At 38.0% G+C, this 23,517-nt stretch overlaps 1 protein-coding gene across 1 annotated transcript in view; it reads right to left on the reverse strand.

The window, feature by feature from the left end:
* Positions 1-22,237, reverse strand: part of LOC130181137 (collagen alpha-1(XIII) chain-like) — a 52,647-nt gene extending 30,410 nt beyond the window's left edge. Inside the window, exons 1-16 of the mRNA XM_056394959.1 lie at positions 22,216-22,237; positions 19,856-19,906; positions 17,721-17,756; positions 17,345-17,371; positions 17,125-17,151; positions 16,499-16,525; positions 16,392-16,418; positions 15,992-16,018; positions 14,550-14,621; positions 9,790-9,882; positions 9,316-9,357; positions 9,190-9,207; positions 8,777-8,803; positions 7,436-7,480; positions 4,345-4,371; positions 3,044-3,088 (exon numbers count right to left, since the gene is read on the reverse strand). Coding sequence (XP_056250934.1) covers positions 3,044-3,088; positions 4,345-4,371; positions 7,436-7,480; positions 8,777-8,803; positions 9,190-9,207; positions 9,316-9,357; positions 9,790-9,882; positions 14,550-14,621; positions 15,992-16,018; positions 16,392-16,418; positions 16,499-16,525; positions 17,125-17,127 — 453 coding nt within the window. The 5' untranslated portion in view covers positions 17,128-17,151; positions 17,345-17,371; positions 17,721-17,756; positions 19,856-19,906; positions 22,216-22,237. The remainder of the gene's footprint in view (positions 1-3,043; positions 3,089-4,344; positions 4,372-7,435; positions 7,481-8,776; positions 8,804-9,189; positions 9,208-9,315; positions 9,358-9,789; positions 9,883-14,549; positions 14,622-15,991; positions 16,019-16,391; positions 16,419-16,498; positions 16,526-17,124; positions 17,152-17,344; positions 17,372-17,720; positions 17,757-19,855; positions 19,907-22,215) is intronic.
* Positions 22,238-23,517: the final 1,280 nt, after the last annotated feature.

Here is a 23,517-nt window from a genome sequence, read left to right on the forward strand (position 1 = left end):
ATGATTTCAACATGCTGCTTCACATTAGCACATAAAGACAAAAAGAAAGAAAGAAAAAACTATGAATATTTCATGTGTCTCAATTAAGTTCTGTTGACTTACTTTCTTCCATGTCTCAATGGTCTCCAGTGCCAGAGAGTTTAAATCATTTGTTGACTACATACCCCACATGTATCAAATATTCTAGTTTTTGGGTTTCCCTAAATAAGCGTTCTACACCTTTTGGGCAACTAGAGAGCAGGGCAACACTGTTCAAGATAATGATGCTTTAATTGCTGGCACTTAGTTTTGTAGAATCTTTGAACAGCAGGCTATAGTCACCAAAGGGCATACTAGTTACTAGTATTAGTATACATTTGTTAATATGCATTAGTATACAGGTACGATTGTTACCACTAGTGGTCACATGACACACTTCTACATGCTGGAACATTCTTCTCTGAGATGCACATAAACTAATGTTTATGGGTGTCAGAGATTTTCACGTGACTGTGACTTTTCATCTGTCAGTTGGAAGATGGAGGTGGAGGAAGGTGGAGAATATCTCTGTTTCTGTCAAATACACTACTGATCTGTAACACTGGCCTGCCATGTCATGATTTATCAATATACTAATCTTTTTACTGAAGCATGCAATCAGCGTATTTCCACTTCATAGGAAAAGTACAACGCTCTTATAGGAACTGTAATCATCTTCCAGTGATGCTACAGGATCATTTGTTTTCAATTTGTTTGTTTGTGCTTCTCACTTAACACTGGAATATTATGAACAGACAAAATAACAGTGTACTTAATCCAGGAAGCCTTAAGGTGCTGTTGAGAATGAAAAACTGATCAAAGCGAAGAAAATAAAAAATTAAAAGCCAAAAAACAAAAAACACAAAAACAAGAAACAACAACAACAACAACAACAACAACAACAACAACAACAACAAAAACAGTTTCAACCTCATTGGGTCTTGGTCAGGGCAGTACAAGTAAAAGGAGGTTGTTTACACCAGGTACTCTTTATAGAAAACACTACACAGAGACTCTTATTATTTTTCTCTGTTATAAATGTTCATGCAGCAACAAATGCAAGAGCCAAACTCACCAAAATGGGCAGGTAGGTTGCAAATTCCATCAACTATTCAGGCACAAATAATGACACCAATTGCCCACAAGGTAACGCTGTAAAGTTTACGTTTTCACAATTTTCTCAAAAATTGGTTTTGCTATTGTAATCTCAAATCATCTGCATCTTTTGGTCTTCTGCTCTAAAAATCCCTGCTTTTCAAGCCATTAAATCAAAACAAACTAGTCTGAGGCTGTTTTGGTCAGCATCATCTCATCATCTCACACAATGCTGACAAAAAGGAATTTTCATCCATTTTGAAATTGTATAGTTTTAAATCTGTGTAATTCAGATAAGCTTTAGATAAACACTCATAAATTAAAATTGGCTAAATCTATTGTAACCAACACTGTATACCTTCACACATCTTAGCTATGCAATCTTGTAAGATTCTGTCAGTGTTTTCCAGCCACTTCTGCCCACATCTGTACCTGTAGCTGCCTGCCTGTAGCCTGGACCTGACCTGCCTGTGCTACTTGTGTTTAGACCTGTTGCCAGTTTGTGACCTGCCTTTTGGCCTTTGTCTTTTCATACTTTCACACTCCACACCTGTTCAGACTGGTATTTACTGCCAACCATCGCCCATTTCACTGACCATTCAATAAGGTTCCTGCTGTAAATAAACTGTGACATTGGATTGCATTACTACCAGAGAGTGCTTCTAGAGGAAAGCTCTGCGGATGTCCCAAAGGGAAATAGTTCAAGGAATCATCCTTAGGGGAACATGAATATAATATTTTGACAAAACATTGGTCCATTCAATGAAAGCAATCACTTTTGTTTTCAATTTGCTCATAGAGAGCCAAAAACAGGAAATGTTGCATACAGATGTATGCTGGGTAGCTCATTGCTTCTCATTTGCAGTGAAAGGAAAACAGCTGAGATACCTTTTAATTCAGTCAAGGAAGTGAAACTGTTGGCTTACATTCTCCTCTGTCTCTGTCATTGTCTGTTACTCCTCTCAGTTCTCAGAGGGAAAGTAGAATTAAAGCTGTTTTCAAAGACAGAGCTTATTAGATCAGTCTAAAGAGAAGTAGTGGAGTACGCTGCCTGCTGGGAGCTTTGGAACTGAAGCGGTTGAGTCTTGAAAAGTCATTATTTATGGTCTGCACCATGCAGATATCAATGGTCATTGTGTAAACCACAAAATTCTACCTGGCCCACTTTATTTCACTCACAAGGCACTGGCAGCCGGCTCTCTGAGATTATATATAGAACAGATTTCCCCTGGGAGGATGGAAGCCCATAGCCTAACACTGAAGGAGCAGCCTGCAAAAGCACTTTCTCTTTACTATTAACAATAAAGGCCTTTTCCAGATCACCATTTCCTGTGGATACCAACAAGTATGCACTTTCCTTGAAGTTTTTTCCGCTTTTGACTTTTTCTTCCTCTTTCCCCCATCTGTGAGGCTTAATGGAGAAAACACACATCCGTGTGGCTGCGATTGCTACTGCCATGATAGCATGACCAAGGAGAGCTGCTGTAGGTGTAGGTCAACTTGGTGTCTTGAGGTACTGGTGTCCACCAGAGAATTAATAGAGAACCGAGTAGATGACATTAACCAAAAAGTCAACTACAAGAAAAGATCCTCAGCACAAATGCTTAGTATTCATTCTTGCAGGGTAATGCTCACACAGCACAACTGAACTCTAAAACTCTGTTAATACCCATGTTGATAAAATTTTCATTAGAGTATAATTTTATGTGCCCACAGATGGATTTAAATTCATGAATGTTTTCAGGTTGTTTGTGTTCAAAAAAAGACATCAGCTTTTCAGTTCAAACTTCTGAAGTGCTTTTCCACTAAGAGATAAATCTAAACAGAGTTTCACTAATCCAGACTCAAGTGGGGACATCTGTGATCTCACAATGCATAAATAAATCTTGACATGCTGCACACACAACTCCATGCTTGCCTGTCACTCTACCTTCTCTCCCCTCTCTCCTGGGAAACCCCACTTTCCTTCATCTCCCTATAGAGTGTATGAAAAAAGCAGCTCAGATGAGCAGCAGGGTCGTAAAAGCAGACACACTCTTTCAACCAGGGGGAAATCAAAGATGAGCAAAGGCTCAGTGGGAGAAGCAGTGCTCCTTCGTGACATGGAGCCTGACTGGGGGAGATATATGTTTTTAGCGCTGACATCAGAGGCCTTCTATGAGGTTGGTCCCTAATCCAAAGCAGCAAGTGGTTGCCTTGGAAAAAATATTAAAGTAGAGAGGTGGTTACTGTGTGAATGGTGAATGTATTGTGAAACACTGATTAACATTAAGATCTATGGTTAATTCTAGTTTATCATTTTTTCAGTGAAAGGCTACTCATATAGAATTAGGGTTAACTCTTTACTGAATGAAGTTGTTCGTCACAATAAACTATAAAGCAAAACTTCCAAACCTAGATCATGAATTAGTAAACAAGAGGATTCTTTGTTAGCAAAGAGGGTAGTTGAGATTTACAGACAGACAAGGTAACACACAAGCAATGCCCCTTACTCTCATATTCTCTTTTGGCACCCACAAGTCTAAAACAGAAGGTACAGCTAAAACAAAATCAGGGCTGTAGATTCTACTGATGACACTGAGGCCCCTAAAGTGATGTTTACTTTTTATAACCAATAGATAAACATCTTGACTTAAAATTTGACAAAACAATTCCAACTCAAGGCCAACTAAGCATTTCTGACACTTTAGAACAGAGTATTCAAGAGGTCACAGTATGGTATAGTCTAAGGTTACAGAGAACGCTAGTAGGTAAAACTGAGATGTAAATTCCTCTGTCAAACTACCATTTTCATCAGCATTATTTAAATCAGACTTTTTTGGAGGGACTAGCGCACAACTAAAAATTGGCACAACACACAACATTGCTGCTGTCCAAACATTGCTGTACTTTCAAAATTACTGTAGATAATTTTGAAACTTTCAGATAAAATACAGGATTGATACTGATATATTGATATTGATCCTGCATGTGTTCAGAAAATGATCATACTTGTCAAGTGGAATATATTATTTGAATCAGATTAGATTGGATAATCTGGAAAAATTACAAAAATGAAAACTCAAAAGGCATATATATACATGAGCTTATACAATAGACTAGTGTGATCAAAAACCCTTATGCTTGGTCAGGTTTAGATTTAGGTCTTGGACTCAGGACCTCAGCATTTTTAAAGTCTTGTCCCTAATATTGTGTTACACAAAAGAAAATTGAAAAACTAAAAAATCTTACCTTCATTCCTTGGTCACCTTTAACTCCCTGTGAAGCAAAGCAGAGAGAAATATTTTAATTATGAAAACTGATAACAATCAGAGCAGTCCACTAGATGGAGCACAAGATCCTCTATAAGCATTAGAATAACTGTGTCCAAAGTAGGGCTAGATAAAATAATACATTTTCTAATTAATTTGAATGATCCATTATCGATTCTTAAAATCCCAAGATTGATCTTTGTAGTTGTGGTTAGGGTTGCATGGTTTTCATTTATTACAACATACACAACGAGGTAAGTTTAAGTTAAAAATGAAATAGATAATAGGAGCTACCTTGAGCCACACTGAGTCACAACAATCCTGTCAACTGTGACATGAATAATTATAGTGTGTGTGGACCCACCACAGTTTTCAGGACTGTTGTGACGCTGGCTAAGATTAAATAAAGACATGATAGACTGAAAAAAAAGATTTTGCAAACTAACCTGAGGTCTGGCTTTGTGTCTGTTGACGAGATATAACCTCTGGGATGTGAGGCTGTGGAAACTGATTTAACATTGTGTGCATTCTACATTATTCAGTTTGTTCCTGACAGGGAGCTAACGTTAGGTAGCCAGCTGTATGCAGATATCAGGCTGATGTCAACACAAACAGAGCAGAGATTAGTGAGCAGACTTTCAGTTCATGACCTGACTGTGCCGAAAGTGCATGAGCTGCACATGGTTGAAGCATCTGCTGCTGACGATCCATGTGTAGATGGACTATGTAGTTTTTAAAATATGCATAATGATGACGTCCGTTAAAAGTGGTGCAGGGTTTTTTTTTTTTAATTATTCTTACTAAACTGTTTTGCATGCGTAGAAAAAAATATGGATGGATCGTGTTTTAGTTGGAAAATAAATCCTGGGTCCACACTTTTATAACTAGGGGATATGTTTAAAATTTAGCCTATAATATGCACTTGAGGGTTAATTCTGAGAAATGCCTCACACAACATGGTATCTGATGAAACTGAATCATAAAGAATTGAACTAAATTGCACTGAATCAAATGAAAATAATTGATTAAGGACTTCGCAAATCAAATTGAAGTAGGAAATTGCTGTGATGCGAAGCCGCTTAGAGTGGATGAGAAAGGAGCAGTTCACATTTTATCTAAGAGGTTATCTATCAATGTTGTAGAACCTCAGGAAAAAAGCTGCATAAACAGTCCCTGTGCAAACCGTTTTTCTGTCCTCTTAGTGACCTTCAAATCATGTGCTCATAGCAGAAAACAGAAACAGGATTCTGGGTTGATTTCAAAGAAAGCAAGGAAGGAAGAATGGTTTAAATATAATTAATATATAATTATAATATATATATATATATATATATATATTATAATTAATTAATAATCTGAAGCTGAATCAGAAGCTTACAACTATAAGGTGTTCAGCAGTCTGAGCCCCAGAAAAGCTGCTGTGTAAAATTCAGAGGGGCAATGTTCAGTGTGACCTTTACAGTTCATTCAATCTGAGCTTATGTTTCCTGCTTCAGATGAAATTACTTTCAAAAAGAGTCACATTATTGATGTACTCTGTGGCAGCTGAGCTGTTTGACGATACACACATGATTAAAGTTTGGAATTTAGTGTACAGTTATATTCTTATTCTCCATTATTGACTTACAAATTGCATTTTTACACTAAATTAATTACTTGGTCTTTAACGCAACATGTAAAATGTCTGCTAACATGTTAACAATAGCAGCTTCATAAGGTGATAATATGTCAGATTATCAATTTGCCCTAAACCATTCAACTAAAATGGAGGAATCATTCATGTTCCTTCCTTTCTTGAATAACTTCACACCTACTCAAGTGAAATTTGAGCTGAGCAAGAGTTCCTTCAGCATGAGTGAGAGACTTTCCAACCTTCCACCTTCAGCCTGCCACAGATAGTATGTTGAATGAAATATTTAAAAGATTCTAAGTTAATCTTTACTAGTACTTTCTTTTTCTTTCTTTCTTTCTTTCTTTCTTTCTTTCTTTCTTTCTTTCTTTCTTTCTTTCTTTCTTTCTTTCTTTCTTTCTGTCATATCTAAAGCCAAAAACTCTGATCTCTCGTAATGCCATTTAATGGCTTGGATTAGTGTAGAACATTTGCTGTATGTGTGTATGTCTCTGTGTGTGTTCTCTAGAGGAAGTCAGTTAAGCCATGGAAAAGTACGTGGACCAGCACATGGAGACCGTAGTGGGTACAACTCACTTTGACCCCCACACAACCTCAAAGCCAAGGTTAGATCTCTCAAACTGCCAACCACACAATGTGTGTGCATTTTGTGTCAATGTGTGCGTGTGTGTATGCATGCTGTGTTTGTCCCTGTCTATTCAATACTAAGGAGAATATTATGCAATAATCTAGGAAACACTTTCCATTAAATAAATGTCCAAACCTTAAATGTAGCAACAGATGCTGCTTGCATCATTCTGTGAGGTCAGGGCCTCAGTATTTTTATGATATCAGCTCTAGAGATCCCTCAAAGCTTCAGTTAATACATCTTTACCATTTAATGTATATAAAAAGAAGTGTGGTACTTGCTGGCCAAATGATGCCACTAAGATGGGGGACAAAATGCATGGTCCTCATGCAAAAGTTTATTTTATAATTAAACTAATATGGAACTTGAATTACCCTCTTTGTGTTTCCACAGACAGTGTTTGGAAGTAGGTTTGTTTCCAGGACCAAACACCGACCTACACCAAAAAACTAATATGAAAATGCCCACTCTGTTTGACTATAGCTAAAATTAAACTTCTGTATGTGCTGTTAAATAAATGTTTCGCTGAATAAATTTGTGTACGGAATATGGACTGTGGATTTTGTTTGCTATTTCTTAATCAGGAAAAGGTTTACTTCACAGCCAGTAATGGGAAGAGGAATGAAAGCAAAAACCCGCAACCCATGTAAATGTGGCATTCACATATGGTATGTGAACGCCACATATTTTAAGACAGCTAAGTGTCCTATGGAGTTTAATTTCAAACTTTTTTCCTGAACCTTTAAGTGAAAACCAAACACCACAGTCAAACATGAAAAGGTTAGGCTATAAAACATGCTCAAAGTTAAACACCTTTGGGCCATCAGGACCTGGTGGGCCTACATCGCCTTGATCACCCTATAGAGACACAAAGATATAAATATTATGTAATATATATGATATATTATATATAACTACACAGATTCTCAAAAAATTGACAAACAGCAAATTGCTGGCAAATGGACACAGCAATGGCAAAGTGGCACCTGATTTATTAAAACCGTCTTTTCCTGCTTAAACGCCCTGAACCCCCAGTTTGACTCCCAGCTGACCGGACCATTTTCTGCATTCTCTTACTCTGGTTCTCCACATTTCTTGCCCATATTCATTGTCATGTGCTGAGAAAATAAAGGCATAAAAATTTCCAAAAGTAAAAAGAATTGAAAAAAGAAAAAAACATCTTCTAAGTAGCTCTAAAGTCCTACTATGATCTGTCACTCACCAGCACTCACCAGCACTTTAACAGGAACACCATACCCAAAACTGGGTATTAACCTCCGCCTCAGTTTTTTGTGTCATAGATTTCACAAAATGTTGCAAAAATTCCTTTGAGATTGTGCTCCATGAACATTTCTGCAGATTTGTCAGCTGCACATTCATGTTGCCAATCTCCTTGCTAAACTCTGACCCTACCATCTGCTGTCTCAGCAAAAAAACAGATCCATCAGACCAGGTCTTTAACTGTCAAGTGGTGGTGAGTGTGTCCACTGCAGCCTCAAGTTTCTGGTCTTTTTGACAAGAAGTATAACCTCACGTTTTCCTACTGCTGTTGTAGTCCATCTACTTTAAGGTTGGACTTGTTGTTCACTCTGAAGCTTTTGTGCTCAGCACAAAAGAGTGGTTATCTGAGTGACTGTAGCCTTTCTGTCAGCTCCAACCAGTCTGTCCATTCTCCTCTGACCTCTCTCATCAACACAGAGCTGCTGCTTACTGGATGCTTTTGTTGTGACTGTTGTGAGTGAAAATCCAGGAGATCAGCAGTTTGAGAAACACTCAAACCAACAATGATATTATACTGAATCACTATTTTCTCAATAACTAAAGCTCCTTACCTGGATCTGCAGGATTTTATATACTTCACTGCTGCCACATGATTGGCTGATTGAATCACTGAATAAGCAGGTGTTCATTAAGGAGTGCTCAGTGAGTGTATGTTTTTCAACAAGAAGGAAATCTACCTCCTTCTGTGTCTGCATTAATCCCTGCACATATTTGAAGCACATCATAAATAAAAGTCAACTATAACCTGGGAAAATTGATTGATTTCTGTTCACAATGTAAAATATTATCAGGTATTTTCTGGCAAATCCAACCACATCCTGGATTCTACAAACTATAAGATTTTTCAAAAGAGAAATACAGAAGGGAGCTCACCTTTTGTCCTGGCACACCTGGCTCACCCTGGAGAGATAAAACAGTGTGTGTACAGACAAAGTACATATCTAGCCAGTGTAACAAATGCAGATTTACATTGACAGATGTACAAGGCTGAGCCTTGCTTTGTGGGCTACAAAGTCATGCCTCTGATCGTGCTGCAGCCGAGCTGATGCTAAAGCCTAATACAGTGAGATTCAGTCTGACCTAGAAGTCTCAGTCACAGACTTTGTCAGTTTATCTGTGTTTGTTCTCTCATGTTCCTCACTGGATTTGCTACCTGTATTTGAATAATGTTTTGCTTCTGATTGTCAACCTTTGGTTCCTTTCCAGTGTTCTTGGCTTCTGCCTTCATAATCAAGTTTTTCAGAATTTTAATTTTGCTGTTTGGCCAAAAAGAAAAAGTAGTTTACCTTGAGTCCTGGTAAAAGCTGCAGAAACAATGCAGAAATCCAAGGAAGGTAAATGTCACACCAACAAACTTTCACTAATGAGAATATTCTGTAAAAATAAACATGGAATCACTGAAACAAACTTACCCGTAGGTCTTTTCCTGGTTTTCCTGGCTCACCAGGCTTACCCTAAAATTGGAAAAATTCCTCATATAACATCTCCAAAATATCTGTCGCACAAGCTCTATGATTCCGTTTCAACTACTCGTTTGCCTGACAATAAATGACGTCAAACAAAACTTAACACAAGACAACACATATTTTCTTAAAAACTGAACAACCCAGTGGTTGTCAAAGTGAAGTTTTATGTTTTTAGGTGGCAACATGGAATCAATGTCAGTTTCGAAACAGCTGAGTTATTGAGAGCAGCATGTCCAGGTTCTAATGGTCCCTAAGCAAAGTGAACTTGTGACTCTATTTCCAGTCCAGACTGATATTGTATTCATAATATTCTCACTATGTTTTCACCTCTCTGGAGCAGTCTGAGTTTATTAAGCACAGGTGGCAAATTAACAGGTGCATAGGATTTTAATTTCTGACTGAAGTAAGACTGGGACTCACCGGGGAGCCACTGGCTCCATTCAAGCCTGGTGTTCCTGGCAGTCCAGGGGGTCCTGGAGGTCCCGGGGGTCCCTGCGCTCCAGGCTCGCCCTGCTGAGAGACCTTGAGTTACAACCTGCCATGCTGGAGCATGTCTTGCCACACTGGCCATGCCAACACAATATCTCAGACTACATCTCAAATAAATGCGGGGGGGGGGGGGGGGGGGGGGGTGCTGAGAGGAAGGTTAGATGGGGAGCAAAGCAAGAGGTTTAATGCAAAGATTTATTCTTGAGGTTCACTTATTAGCTTTTCCTGGGCTTTTACCACATCCCATGGACTTCAGGGAATATAACTTAACCATGTGTCAGGACATGATCAAGGACCCTTGAGACATGGTCCTAGCAAATACCCTTAGTAAGAGAACACCGGCAAATATCAGGTGTCTATGAATATGAGACCGAGACAAGTCCCAGTAGCAGCTAGCAATGATGTGATGAAACAGAGAACTAATGAACTAGTGAATATTAGACCAAAAGAGTTACAGAACTTGCCTCACGTAGTTAAGACTGGTTGTATAGTGTCTCACTCAAGGAGACACTGATGGTGAATGGCAACCTTGATCTTTCTCCAGCCATTTACTGGCTTTGATGCTTTTTTCTTTTGCAAAGGAAGTTATGTTTTCACACGTCTGTTTGTTGGTTTGTTTGTTTGGCACCAGGATTATATAAAAACTAGTGATCTCATAAAATTTTGGTGCCAATTCAGTTAAAGGGGTGGATCCTGGAATTTTTTAACCATTTCCTAAGCATTGCGTGCATTTTTAGACACTTGTAAGTGATCTATGGAAAAAATCTAAAATATTTATGGTGTTCAGATTATTATTATTATTATTATTATTATTATTATTATTATTTTATTTAAAAAATATATTTGATAGGAATGGATATAATTTTGATTTTGATCTTTCCTTTAGCTTGTTTGTAATATACAGCTAATCTATGAGTAGTTATTCTGAACACTGCCCATTGACAGCCAGAGGCCTGGGAATGATCTCAAACCACAGCTTCTTCAGACTGAGACATGTTTCCATTCAGTATCTGGGTATACAAAATGCCATCTTTAAATGCCATCTCCCCTTTGCACTTATGCAGCCCCATATCAGTACAATCCATGTTTCAAAGTCAGTACTATGCAGGTTTATGCCAAACACACTGGACCCCATTTGAGCCAAACACATTTTTTTTGGTTTCTTCTGGCCAAAGAATGTTCTGCCAATATTCATTTAGCTTTTTTCAAATTCTTCGGCAAATGTTAATTTTATTTTTGCACTTTTCTACTGTTATGCTAGGAATGGTTTTCTTCTTGGGCAGTGTCTGATCAGTGACTGAAAAACCAATTTCCACAGATAATCTTTGTCCCGAGTCAGAAACACACATCTGTTTTTGGCTGGACTGCAACAGCACTGCGAGTGCTATTATCACAAATGTCTGTGACTGAGTGATACAGTTAAGTGATCATAGTTCCACCATTGGTCAGACGAATGACTGAACGTGACTGAGTTGGAGTTTCCTATTGGCTGTTGCTCTTTCAAAATAAAGATGGGGCATTTACAGTCTGCAGTGTTGTCAATTTAGCACGAATCAGTAGATTTAGTGAGTTTTTTTCAAAAAAAGCACCTGGCGACAAATCAAATGACTTTTTTGACAAACCTAGCAGCTTAGAAGAGAGTCTCCAGTTCTACCTTCTCTCTGTGTATCATTACCCAAACTGTGCTTTGTGTGAGAGACTAAATAAGAAAGATATTGAAAGATATCTTCCAACTTTCTCTGTGAATGATCATGTACAACAAATCCAACTGAAATCACAATTCAGTCTTTGTCTTTAACTGATGTCTTTGGTGATGTTGTCAGACATTGTGGTTATAAAATCGGGATTTTAGAAGTGAATGCTGGTTAACATGTAGTCACTGTTTCAAATTTGTTTTGTTGCCATGACAAATGAAACAGAAAGACATATGAATGAAAACTTCAGCTGTATTAAAATAGTGTGTATGTGAGCACAGAAGGGCAAATACAGCACAATGATGTCCATTGTCTACAGCGGTTCCACAACAGTTTTCAACTATGTCCTAAATTTCATACATTCACTATATTTTTTATGCAAGATTGTGTGAATCAAGAAGTGTGCTTCTCGTCAGTATGTGACTCATGTAACAATCAACAATTAATGTTTGCCTTTTTTTCTTTTTACTGTAACAAGGGTCTTTCCCTGACTCTGACTGAAACTTTTCTATTAATATTTTGGTTGTCTTATCTTCACCATCTTTTCTTTGTCATTATTTGGAATATGCGGATAGTGTAGACAGAAAGACTGAGAGGATGTAAATTGGAGTTTTGGAGAATCACCTATATCAAAGTTTTTGAATGGCAATAATCAATTTCCAAAGTCCACTTACAAGACAAGACAAGAACTTTTCACCTGAGTATGACTAACCATTCAGAAGTAGTAGCAGCCAGAACTTGGTTAATTATAGCATCATGGCGGTTGGGGGTGGGGGGAAGTAGGGGCAGAGAGAATTGTACCTTGAGGCGTTTTAAGATTAGAGGGCTTATTGAGGGCATGTTTCGCACGGTGATGGGCAACATCTGCCAGGGGATGTCACAAAGCACAGGTGGCCACCGATGAAAAAAGGTCACAGGGCAAGGACCAGGAGGCCAAAGAAAGGAAATGGGGTAGAACCAAGAGAGTGAAGGGGGGGGGGAGGGGTGTGGAGGAAAAGAGAAATAGAAACATGAGAGTGAAAAGCAGGGACATGGTAAAGGAGAGAAAAAGGAAACAAGGTTGAAGAAAGGAACGACAAAAAAGAGGCACCAGCACAACACTCTTTGGGCCTGGAGTAGAAAAGGGGATGATTGATGTTCTGTGATAAAATTTTATATCCAAAGAATGTGAATACATTCAAACTTCATTCAAAGGTCTGTTGGTCAAATCAAGCATCCCCTGTTCAGGATTTGTGCGCAGCCAGGCCCATAGATTGCAGTGGAGCAGAGGTGGGTGCTAGTCTTGCCACAAAGAGAGTATAGCAGTATAGTTACAATGCACATCCAGACTTACTGTGGCCAACTGTCCAACACAGGGCTGTACAATACGTCGCTTCTGTTGAGATGACCAGCATAATCAGGTACAAGTTTAGCAGAGGGCAGTGCAGGTGAGATCCCGCTGATAGCTACATTTTCCCACTGACACCAAGTAGAACCAGCTGCATGCAACTTGCCTACTTTTTACATAGCATACATATTTCCACAATTTTTATTATGCAGCAACCTCTACAGTAAAGACTACCCTGACCCAATATGTGAAAATACTTATACATATTTCTACCTTTAGGTCAGTTTTGAACATATTTCTTTTCATTGTGTGATCAGTCACACTATTTTTAAGTAGATCAGTTGAAAAAAATAACAACAGAACTATATCTATGGAAATATATACAGCATGTTATAAGTCAATATAGTGTAAGTATGGGTATACATTTAGTAAAAGTAGGCAGGTGTGCTGCTTTGTCCCTCACCATTTCCAGCTATCCACCACAAAACTGGACACAGGTTTGGTCCACAGGTCAAGTCAAAGGATGCCAATATTAAAGTGAAATAGAAATGTCACTTCCAATTTGAGTTAAATTTTTATGTACCTAACATATAAATAAAAGACTAGATACTTTTTTTTCTGTTTAGTTTTTTTATTTGTTTCTTTTATCATAATTAATTATATATAATTACAGAACAAAATGCATTTCTATTTAAAATTTCATAACACTGACATAATTATAATTACCTTGAATTAGACTTCATTTTCAAAATGGCAGGCCCAGTGCAATTGAAAACTGAAAAAATTGTCATCTTTCAGTCATTATGACTCCACTCTGGCATCAGAGCAAGAGGCATATTGTTTTTGGGTTGTCTGCCTGTCTGTCCCATTCTTGTGGACACAATGTCTCAGTAATGCCTTCACAGAACTTCTTCAAATTTGGCAAAAACATTCACTAAGACTCAAGGATGAACTGATTAGATTTTGGGGGTCAAAGGTAAAAGGTCAAAGTTACTGTGACCTCACAAAACACAGTGTTGGCCTTGTGAAAGCAATATCTCTGTAACACCTTTAGGGAATTTCTTGGTAAAAAACTTTCACCTGGACTCAAAGACAAACTGATAAGATTTTGGTGGCTAAAGGTCAAAGGTTAAAGGTCACGGTGACCTCACAAAACACTTTTTAGTTATTACTCAAGACTTCATACAGCACTTATGACAAAATCTAACACAAATGGTTCATATTTTATATGAGTCTGGATAAACAGGGATGTAATCTGAAACTAGTCTGAGGGTGTGAGGGTGGAGGCAGACAACCACGAGAAGGTAATTCTAATTTTTATTTTTGTAATTTAATTTTTTTATACATCATGTGTACAAATATGGAATTTTTTAATTGAGTGATCTATTCTTAATATTGGCATCACTGTGCCTGTGCAGTATGTGCAATTCGTCTTAATTCCAGTAACAAATTTAAGAGTTACAAACTGTATATTATGTTGATTTATCTTTTATGAAACAGGAAAAACTTGTTCTGAAAACCTTGCTACCAAATCTTTATTTTTTCTTTTGGGTGGAGAGCATAGGGCTAAGGAGAGCCTGAGGTCTGGGACACTGGCTCTCTTTGCGGCATGACTTGATGACACCTCAGCTGAAGGTAATCTTTTAGGGTGTTTTGAGGCACCCACAAACCTTCAACATCACAGCCTGATTGTAGCGCAAGGCGGCCAGGGTTTTCAATGGAAGATCCTGTGCAAAGAGGCCCTACACACCAAGGAAGTGGTTATTTCAATCAGTACTGGTAATGGCTGTAACGAGCCAGAATCCAGCTACAGAAAAGATGAGGCATGTCTTTTGAAGTCTGATTTTAAGATGAGTTCAGTTTAAAAGAAAAGCTCAAAAGGTTTCTTTTCTTTCACAGAGCTGGAGTCAGAATGTGCTCATCCTAGCTTAGCATAAAGACTGGAAGCAGGAGAAAGCAGCTAGCCTGCCTGTGTAAATAGTGGAAAAAATGCCTACCAACACCTCTAATTACATGTGTCGTTTTAATTTCTTTTATGGGTATAGAACTGTAAAATAACAATTTTTAATTTGGACATGTTCATTTATGAACCTGCACCATAGAGACAAATACACCATGGTTCCAGTCTCCAGGCTTCCAGTCTCTGTGCTAAACTAAGCTGATCACATCCTGACTCCAGCTATGTGCTTACTGCATATATAAGAGATCCTCACATCTCACACTCATAGAGAAAGCAAGTAAGTGTATTCCCAAAATATTGAATTTTTCTTGTAACAATGAGGCTGCTGCTGAAATACACACTTACATAAGACAAAAGAAATGTTCGCTGATCTAGTTGGCTTTGTTTTCAAAGGTAAAATTTCTAAACACTGAACATTTAACTTAATCAACAGTAACCCCCCAAACCCCCATGGGTTCCACTATATGATTGAGGCCTTGAATGTCAGCAGACACTGGGAATGCACCTCCCAGTCAAACTGCTTCAGTGGGCTGAGCAAAGTGTATGACAAACAAATTCAGCAGCCATATAGTTGGTTTGGAGCTTCTTTTCTTTCAGCCTCAAAACATCACACCTCAAGTTCTCTCTGGGTCCTTCTTTCTTTAAACTGCCCATTCTGAAATTACCCTGAAGCATTTGCTGTCCAGAGATGTATATCACAACATGATGCATTACTGATAAAAAAAAAAAACATATAAACATTTAAACATGTATCATACTGCTATTTTGAGGGGCTTTTAAACAAGGTAGCAAATGTTTATGTCCTTCCACCCCCAGCTTTGGCAGGAGTGGTTTAGAGGTTGAATTAGCTATCTGAATCCCCCTTTACACACGAGACTCTCTTTCTTGGCACGCCAAAACCAGGCTCTTATCATGTCTGTCTGTATACTGTAGCAAGCTGCCGGTAATTGTTTTCTCTCAACAAGCCAAACCCTGCTACCTGCCATTTGTCTGGCCAACTCAGGCAGTAGTTTGTCCAACTTCACTTTTCTATTCTGTTCTCACATCACACAAAACAATAAAGAGTAAAATCATGTTAAACCCTGTAGCAGGAACAACAGCACAGATTCAATGTGCGTCATGATAATAGCATTTAAAATAATGCTGTCTTACCCTGTGTGTGTAATCTCCACAGACGCCCTGGAGAGAAATAAGAGGAATGAACCACAACAAATTTTTCCACATATTTTTTCACTAATCATAGTCAGTTTCAGTTTAATGGGGAGATCCACAGATGTTATATGTGAAGATCAGTTATGATGAGTGCAGTTCAGCCAGTGGAAACAGTGGCTAAGGAAAAGCTTTGCCAAATCTTTGACAACATCCTGATGATGTCATAGTGATAGTCATAGTAATTTTGAACTTTTTCTTTCTTGTGAGTTCCAACTTTATGGAAGTGTGATGCTAATTTGTTGGAGTACCCTTTTCAGTAAAGGATCTGAATAGGTTTTCCACCACTGCTGGCTGGGAAACTACAGAGTGTATTACTCACTCACTGCAAACCATGTCTCACCTTCTCCCCTTTAGATCCAGGTTCCCCCTAGAAGTCAAAACACATGAGTGGTTATACAGTTAGCCTAAAAGACCAGCAGGTCAATATTTTAGACTTCAGAAACTTACTGGCTGTCCTTTAGGACCACGCTGACCCTGAAAGACACCAGCAATGCAGTCAGTCTTGAATGTGATTTAGCCACTGATTTTCAATTCAACTTGACTAAACACACATTCCTCCAATTTATATGAGTGCAATGAGAAAACATGCAAAGTATTAATCAGACAGATGAATAAGTTGTTACAGGGGTCTATTCTAATTGTTATGAGTGATGGCACTCTATGATTTCCCATCAGGCCTTTGGTGTGCCCAGGCATCAGAGCTCAGTGATTAATGAACCACATAGATATGACATACATCTGACCCCATTGGCTGACTAAACAGCTTATTTTCCACCTTGAAGGAAAATGAAGCTGAATGGTGAACATTAATTTAAATAGCCTGTGGAAGCTGGAGGTGCACATTCTTGCTTTGATTCTGTAATAGCTGAGAATCAATCATAATAAGTTGTCTTTCATTCCAAAATCCTAATCCTACTTTATCTGCAGCATGATGTTCATTGTACAGCTATGGCTACGGCTGTGCTCAAAATAAACAGACACCTAAAGTTTATTACATGAACACAAAATGCACATTTAAGTTTTAATAGTATTACAGTGCAACTATGTTTATGACAAATTCAAGGAATACTTACCATGTCTCCCTTCAGTCCATTCTGTCCCTGCATAAAGATTTAAACAGTGAATGCAGGTGATAAAAATAACTATATCAATCTAGCAAATTTAATGTATAAATATATATATATACATACATACATGTATGTATGTATGTATACAATAAAAATATATTATAAAAAATATATTATATATGTATATATGTATATTCAGTTTCTGACATGACATGGGGAGACTCACAGGCTTGCCATCCAACCCAATTGGCCCCTAGGAAAAAAGAAGAAAGGGAGGTGTATGATTACATATGGAGATCAGCAATTGCAAAACAAAGTTGTACAACAACAGCTGGCACTCATTTCTCAATCAACTCACAATCTACTATTACTATGTTATCACTACATGTTAAATAATTATTCACAAACTACCAGTCAACAATTTTTTGATTAGAGGTCAGGCTATGATTTATCCTTCACTCATACCTTGGTAACTCCTCATTGTTTTGTGTACTGTAATTAAGCTTTGCTGTCTTTTGTTCATTAAAGTAAAATCTAGAATTTCCAGCATTTACACAAATCATCAAAGCATCAACCAGAGAGACAGCAAGTTCAAGACTTACTGGAAAGCCTGGAAATCCTCTTGTTCCAGGTTGGCCCTATAAGCAGAAAAACAGTCAGTCAGTGTGTTTGTTGTACTTCTGAAAGCCTGAAAGAAAATACGGTTCTCTTTCCAGGGGATGTTCAGCCAGCATGGCCTCATTGTTTTTTTTATACAAGATTTTGTATTATGGGAAAAAAATCTTAACAATTTATTTAATTTGAAGCTTATCATAGTCTTCTGAGCAATCTCCAACATCCATGTGGTTAAAGGTTCAGGTCATGGGATGGTGACTCAGGATCTTTTTACTCATTAAAACTGTGATATGCAGTTGAAAGATCTGCAAAAATCTTACATCAAGTTTAAGGCAAATATTAAAAAATAGTCTGCTAAGTGCTTAAAAAATGGAAAATATCTCTCCACTGATGATGACATTGAGATGCAGCTGAAAGCTCTTGAAAAATTTACTCATTGAACTTTGAGTTAAGTTTTGTTTGGTGATTTGTGGTTTTGCAGGATGCTATTTCGTAGGTCAAGAATTGACCTAAACCAAGTCAAATAATTTCTCAGAGAAATGGGAAAAATCCATTCACCGATGAAGACCTTGAGATGTGGTTAAAAGCTCCTGCAAAAACTCAAAAGTTAAGTATATTTTGGCAAAATAGTACTTACAATGTCAAGAGTCACCATTCAAAGTGGCATGTAAATATATGCATCCAAAATGAAATTCATCATTATTTCCCTTAAAACTGTCTCCTGCATGTATGTAAGACATAATTGTACATGTTCTATAACACATTATACACACAGCTCTAAAAATATCTTCCATCATCCCCAAAGTTGTATGGGTCCTTCGCTGGCCCATGTCAAATTCCTCAACCAAGTTTGGGTCAAATCACTTCATTACTTTTTATGTAATGCTGCTGACAAATGAACACGTGTGGTTGAAAACATAACCTACCTTTGATGAGTGCTCTCACTCACTCAGAGAGAGAGAGAGAGAGAGAGAGAGAGAGAGAGAGAGTACCAGTAAAGTATTTCCCTTCATCTAATGTTCTGTTAACTTATTGACATATTATGATTATAGTCTCCATTTGGTTTCTGCTGTGGTTATATAGGACATAGCCTCTACTTTCTCTTCTAATAACATGCAGCTGTTAAAATGGTTTAAAAAAAGGAAAACAATATTTTTTTTTCATGTCATATTCAGATTCAGCCTGGACATTGAAACTATAGTGAAAGGTGTCAGTTCTATGTAATGCTGCTGGTATGATGTCAATATGACATCAACAGAGCTTTGCCTTGGGCTGTGTGGATGCTCTAACCTATTAACATGGCTGCCAAAATGAAAAGCAAGAGGCAACCGTCATGCGCAGGTGAAGTATGCAGTGTGGCTGGGGCCCAAGTGTTTCTGACTGACTTATTCTCTAAGTTCAGGACTGGGCTCCTACTGTGCAGAGCTTCTTCCACGGCCTGTTATTCATTAGAAATGCCTATTACCATCCAGGAAGCGCGGGCACACACAGGTATACATTGTAATAACCATCAACTGGAAAAACAGATGTGTGCTCCACTTCAGTTGGCTAGACTCTTGGTTATTCTATGTTTTTCATGTTTTCATGTTATGAAACTTATGATTGTCCTCCTGAAAACTAAAAAGGAGAAAAAAAAGAAACACTAAACTCATTTGTCGTCCCAAGGATTTGGGTTAGAGGAACCATTAAGGTCTGATGCCTGGATAACTAACACTGACCCAAGTTGGACCAGGATGAAGTTTCTTGCTTCGCTTCCTAATAAAACAAGCATGACTAATGAGCCAAGTTATGGCCAAAGCATATTAGAGTCCTCATGAACAATGCTGCTGTTTTCACACTGTCTGTAGAAAAGTATTATTCTGTCATTTGTGGTGCATTCACCCAGTCTTGCATAAAGACAGTTTTGCAGGGCTAACTTAAACCTGAGATAAGTACCCCACAATTCTCCAAAGAACAAGACTCTCTCTCTCTGTAGTTTAATCAACAGAAGTGAAAAGTCTATGAGTGTCTTCAGCAGAGATCTACTAAAATGGTAGATAATAAAAAAGTGTGGCATGTAGGTATGCAGCAGTAATTGAAAATAAGAGCTGTATTAAGTGTATGAACAGGTGAAGACACTTACAGGAGGTCCTCTTGGTCCAATGATAGACAGACCTGGCTCGCCTGGTGCTCCCTATGAACACATACAAAGACAGGAAAAAAACATAACTAGGATATTCCAGCTTCTCAGTCACCTCCAAAGATCAGTGAAATTCAGCACATCGATGCATTCCTCCGAAAGTAAAAAGCTGTAGTGGGGGAAAATCAATCCACTAGCACATACATATAATGTGTCTAATTCTAACACATAAATACCACCTCTCAGACAGCCATGGTGGACATGCATAGAAAGGTAAAGCTCTGGTAACACTAGAAAGTTCCACAGCAAAGTTAATCTTTGTGTTCTTGTGAAATAGGTGTAGAAGCTTAGCGATGTAATGAGTGTTGGTAGTGCTAGAAGTGAGATGGGAGAAAGTGATCTCATTCACTTTGACTATGACATGATTGTTGGTGTCAGACGGCTGGTTTGAGTGTTTCTCAAACTGAGTTTTTATTCAGAATGTAGCAACAACAAAATCATCCAGTGAGCAGCAGCTCTGTGTTGATTAGAGATGTCAGAGGTCAGAGGAGAATGGACAGACTGCTGGGAGCTGACAGAAAGGCTACGGTCACTCAGATAACCACTCTTTACAGCTGTGTGCTGAGCACAAAAACTTCAGAGTGACTAACACGTTCAACCTTGAGGTGGATGGACTACAACTGCAGAAGACCACGTCAGGTTCCACATCCTGTCACCTAGAACAGAAACCTGAGGCTGCAGTGGACACAAGCTGCAAGCAACTTCTTAGAAAATCATCTGACTCATTAGCTGCTAAATGTTGTGCCTTCTGCACCAGCTAGCTATTAACTTTGTCTGACTGCTATTTGGTTCTGGGCAGGTGATGTTGCAAGACACAAAGTTGCTAAGAAAAGAAATTTGCCAACTGGGAAACCAAAGCATTTCGGATAAAGAGGCTAAAAAGATGTGTAGAGTGGAGGAGGACAACAGAGTAGTGTTCATCAAAATGAGCTACTTGGTCAATTTAGTGTTAATATGAAAAGTATTTATAAGTAGAGGTGAAAACAAAGAAATCTTTGGGGAAAATGGTCAGCCAGCTTAACGGATGGAGAAGGTTTATTTCCAAAAATATTACTAAATGTTATAGCTAGTACTTCTGCATTGAGTGTTTCACAAAATGCACTGTGTGTATATCCTTGAGGCCCAATAAATGTGTTCAATATATTTTCTTCCTTGTGTTTATTGGTTACCATGTTTTCCATCCCTCCTTCCCTTCTTTGCTTCATTTCATGGCCTGTTACTGTCACCTGCTGATCTGTGGAATGGGGTGAAACCACTGCTATGCATCATGCACACAAATCTGCATCATTGTAGACATGCACAAGAACAGAAAAGAATGTGGACCCTTCAAAACATTGCCTTATAGCACTAACAGTAATCAAAACCTCCACAGTGTACATTGGTTAAAGTTTAGGTCTGAGTTTTACTAAGCTGTTATCTATGCATTGAACTCGATGCAATGATGACCTAAAAAAATCAACATTCAACAAAATGCAGGAGACAAGCTTTGTGGGCAGAGTTCATTACACTGATGTAAATAAAAGTGATCATTTAGATTTTTCTGTCTCTGTAGTAATGACAGTGGAAAATGAATCTACGTTTACTATCTCTGTTGATGTACTTTTGCAATTCCTGAGCCCAAATGTTGGAGACTACAGTAAAATTTAACTGTAACTGTAACGTCCACCTTGACACCAAATCAATCTTTTCTATCCCAGGTGGCAGCTCCATATTTAGGGTAACTTCAAAATGACAGAGAGCTAAGATTTAACTGTGGTACCAGAAACAATATCATTTGTCTCAATATACTGTATAACTCTATTCAAGTTCTATTTGAGAATCTCCTTGTGCACTGTGGCCTCTATAAATGTCTCTCCACTTTCTTTGCGGAGTCTTAAATTAGAACTCTCAGAAGCTTATGTGACAAATTGTTACTATTGTGTTTCAAAGTGTAAAGAGTGCAGGTAACCCAACCAGAGTGGGAAACCATTTACAGAATGTGATCCTGATGCTGTTTTAAAATACAGATTTGAGTTCCTGATATAAATCACATGCTATCTGTACACACAATACAGCTCTGCACTTCTAACCACCAACACCACCACCCACTAAACCATGTCTTAGCAATGTCTCAAATGACAGCCTGTTTATATTTCATCATTTTTCTACCACTCATCCTACTTGCGCAGACTGGATTGACTATAGGCGACCAAAGTACCAAAGGACATCAAGCCAAAGCCAGAAACTTACAGGACAGTTGCAGTTTGTCTTTGACTGGTGATAAATTACATATTTCTGCTAAAAGCACATGCTCCTAAACTTACCTTCACCCCTGCTTGTCCTTTTAAGCCCTGGGATCAGTTACAGCAGACACAGTAGCATGCAAAAAGGTGTGAAGGGAGGAGAGAGACACAAGAGAGAGAGGGACCAGTGTTAGAGTCATGGAGATGGTTCAGGGCATGCAGCATCCTCCAGGACTAGCAATTGGGAATGGGATGGGGAGGGCTAAGGGGAGCTATTATATGTGTAAGTTTAATGCCTCAATAGTCAAACATTATCTGAACCATCCTTTCTGATATTGGAATCAGGTCCAACTAATCCTTCAACAATTTTTGTAACATCAACATTCACGCTTATTTCACACTGCTTTTTTCATTATTCACACATCAGTTAATATGTGTTCAACTGCGTACCATCAATGTTTTCAAAGAGAGACAGTTCAAAGTGGTAGGATTCATAACAACGATATTACATGATATGTAGTTCTTGGGAAGATGTTTGCTATTAGATGTGGTGTGATGGTATTTTGCACAGCCACATTCTTTTACTGAGACATTAAGGATTGCTTTGTGGTAGAGAGCTACATGTAACCAAATGAGATATACAGCAAGTGACTATTTCATTAGACACCATGATACAACAAATCTGATTAATGGTTAAACATGTCTTTAAGAGGGGGCATGAGGGAAACACAACTCTATTCTGGAAGCAGAATTAGACAAACATGTCAGTCCACTAACTCGTTCACAGCCTTTCATGTAAAATTGGACCTTCGATGTATTAAATATAATACATTTTGGGTAATTACATATTTATTGTCAAAATCACCTTCGGACTGAATTGATTTGAATGCTTGTAATTCATAGTATCCTATATTTAATATAAATATAGAACATCTGTTACTAACAACAACTAACTATTTAAGCATTCTGACTTGATTTTATGCTGTGAAAATTCCTTATCTAGGCAAGAAACCTGTTACCTATGGAGACGTGTTAGAAGTGTTAAATATAATCCACATGTGGTAATGCTGAAATTGTTTGAAATAAGGCTATATCCAAAAGAAGTGTTTCAAACTAACAAAGTGAATTGTGTGGTAACCCTATAAAAGTGTGTGAATGACTGGGAGTAATACTTAAGTAAAAGAGATTTTGTAATAATACAATAAGGTTAGATCTTGGGATTCAAGATAGCAAAATCAGGGAATGTATGTTGAAACAAGATTACAGGTATGGTTAAACTATAAAACAGACTGCTAATGCTGTAATTAGTAATCACATTTACTTTATGAAATTCCAATTGAATATTTCCAGACACACACAAATTAAAAGGCCAGCAAACTGAAA

This window comes from Seriola aureovittata, chromosome 14 (genome assembly GCF_021018895.1).
Source record: "Seriola aureovittata isolate HTS-2021-v1 ecotype China chromosome 14, ASM2101889v1, whole genome shotgun sequence".
NCBI lineage: Eukaryota > Metazoa > Chordata > Actinopteri > Carangiformes > Carangidae > Seriola > Seriola aureovittata.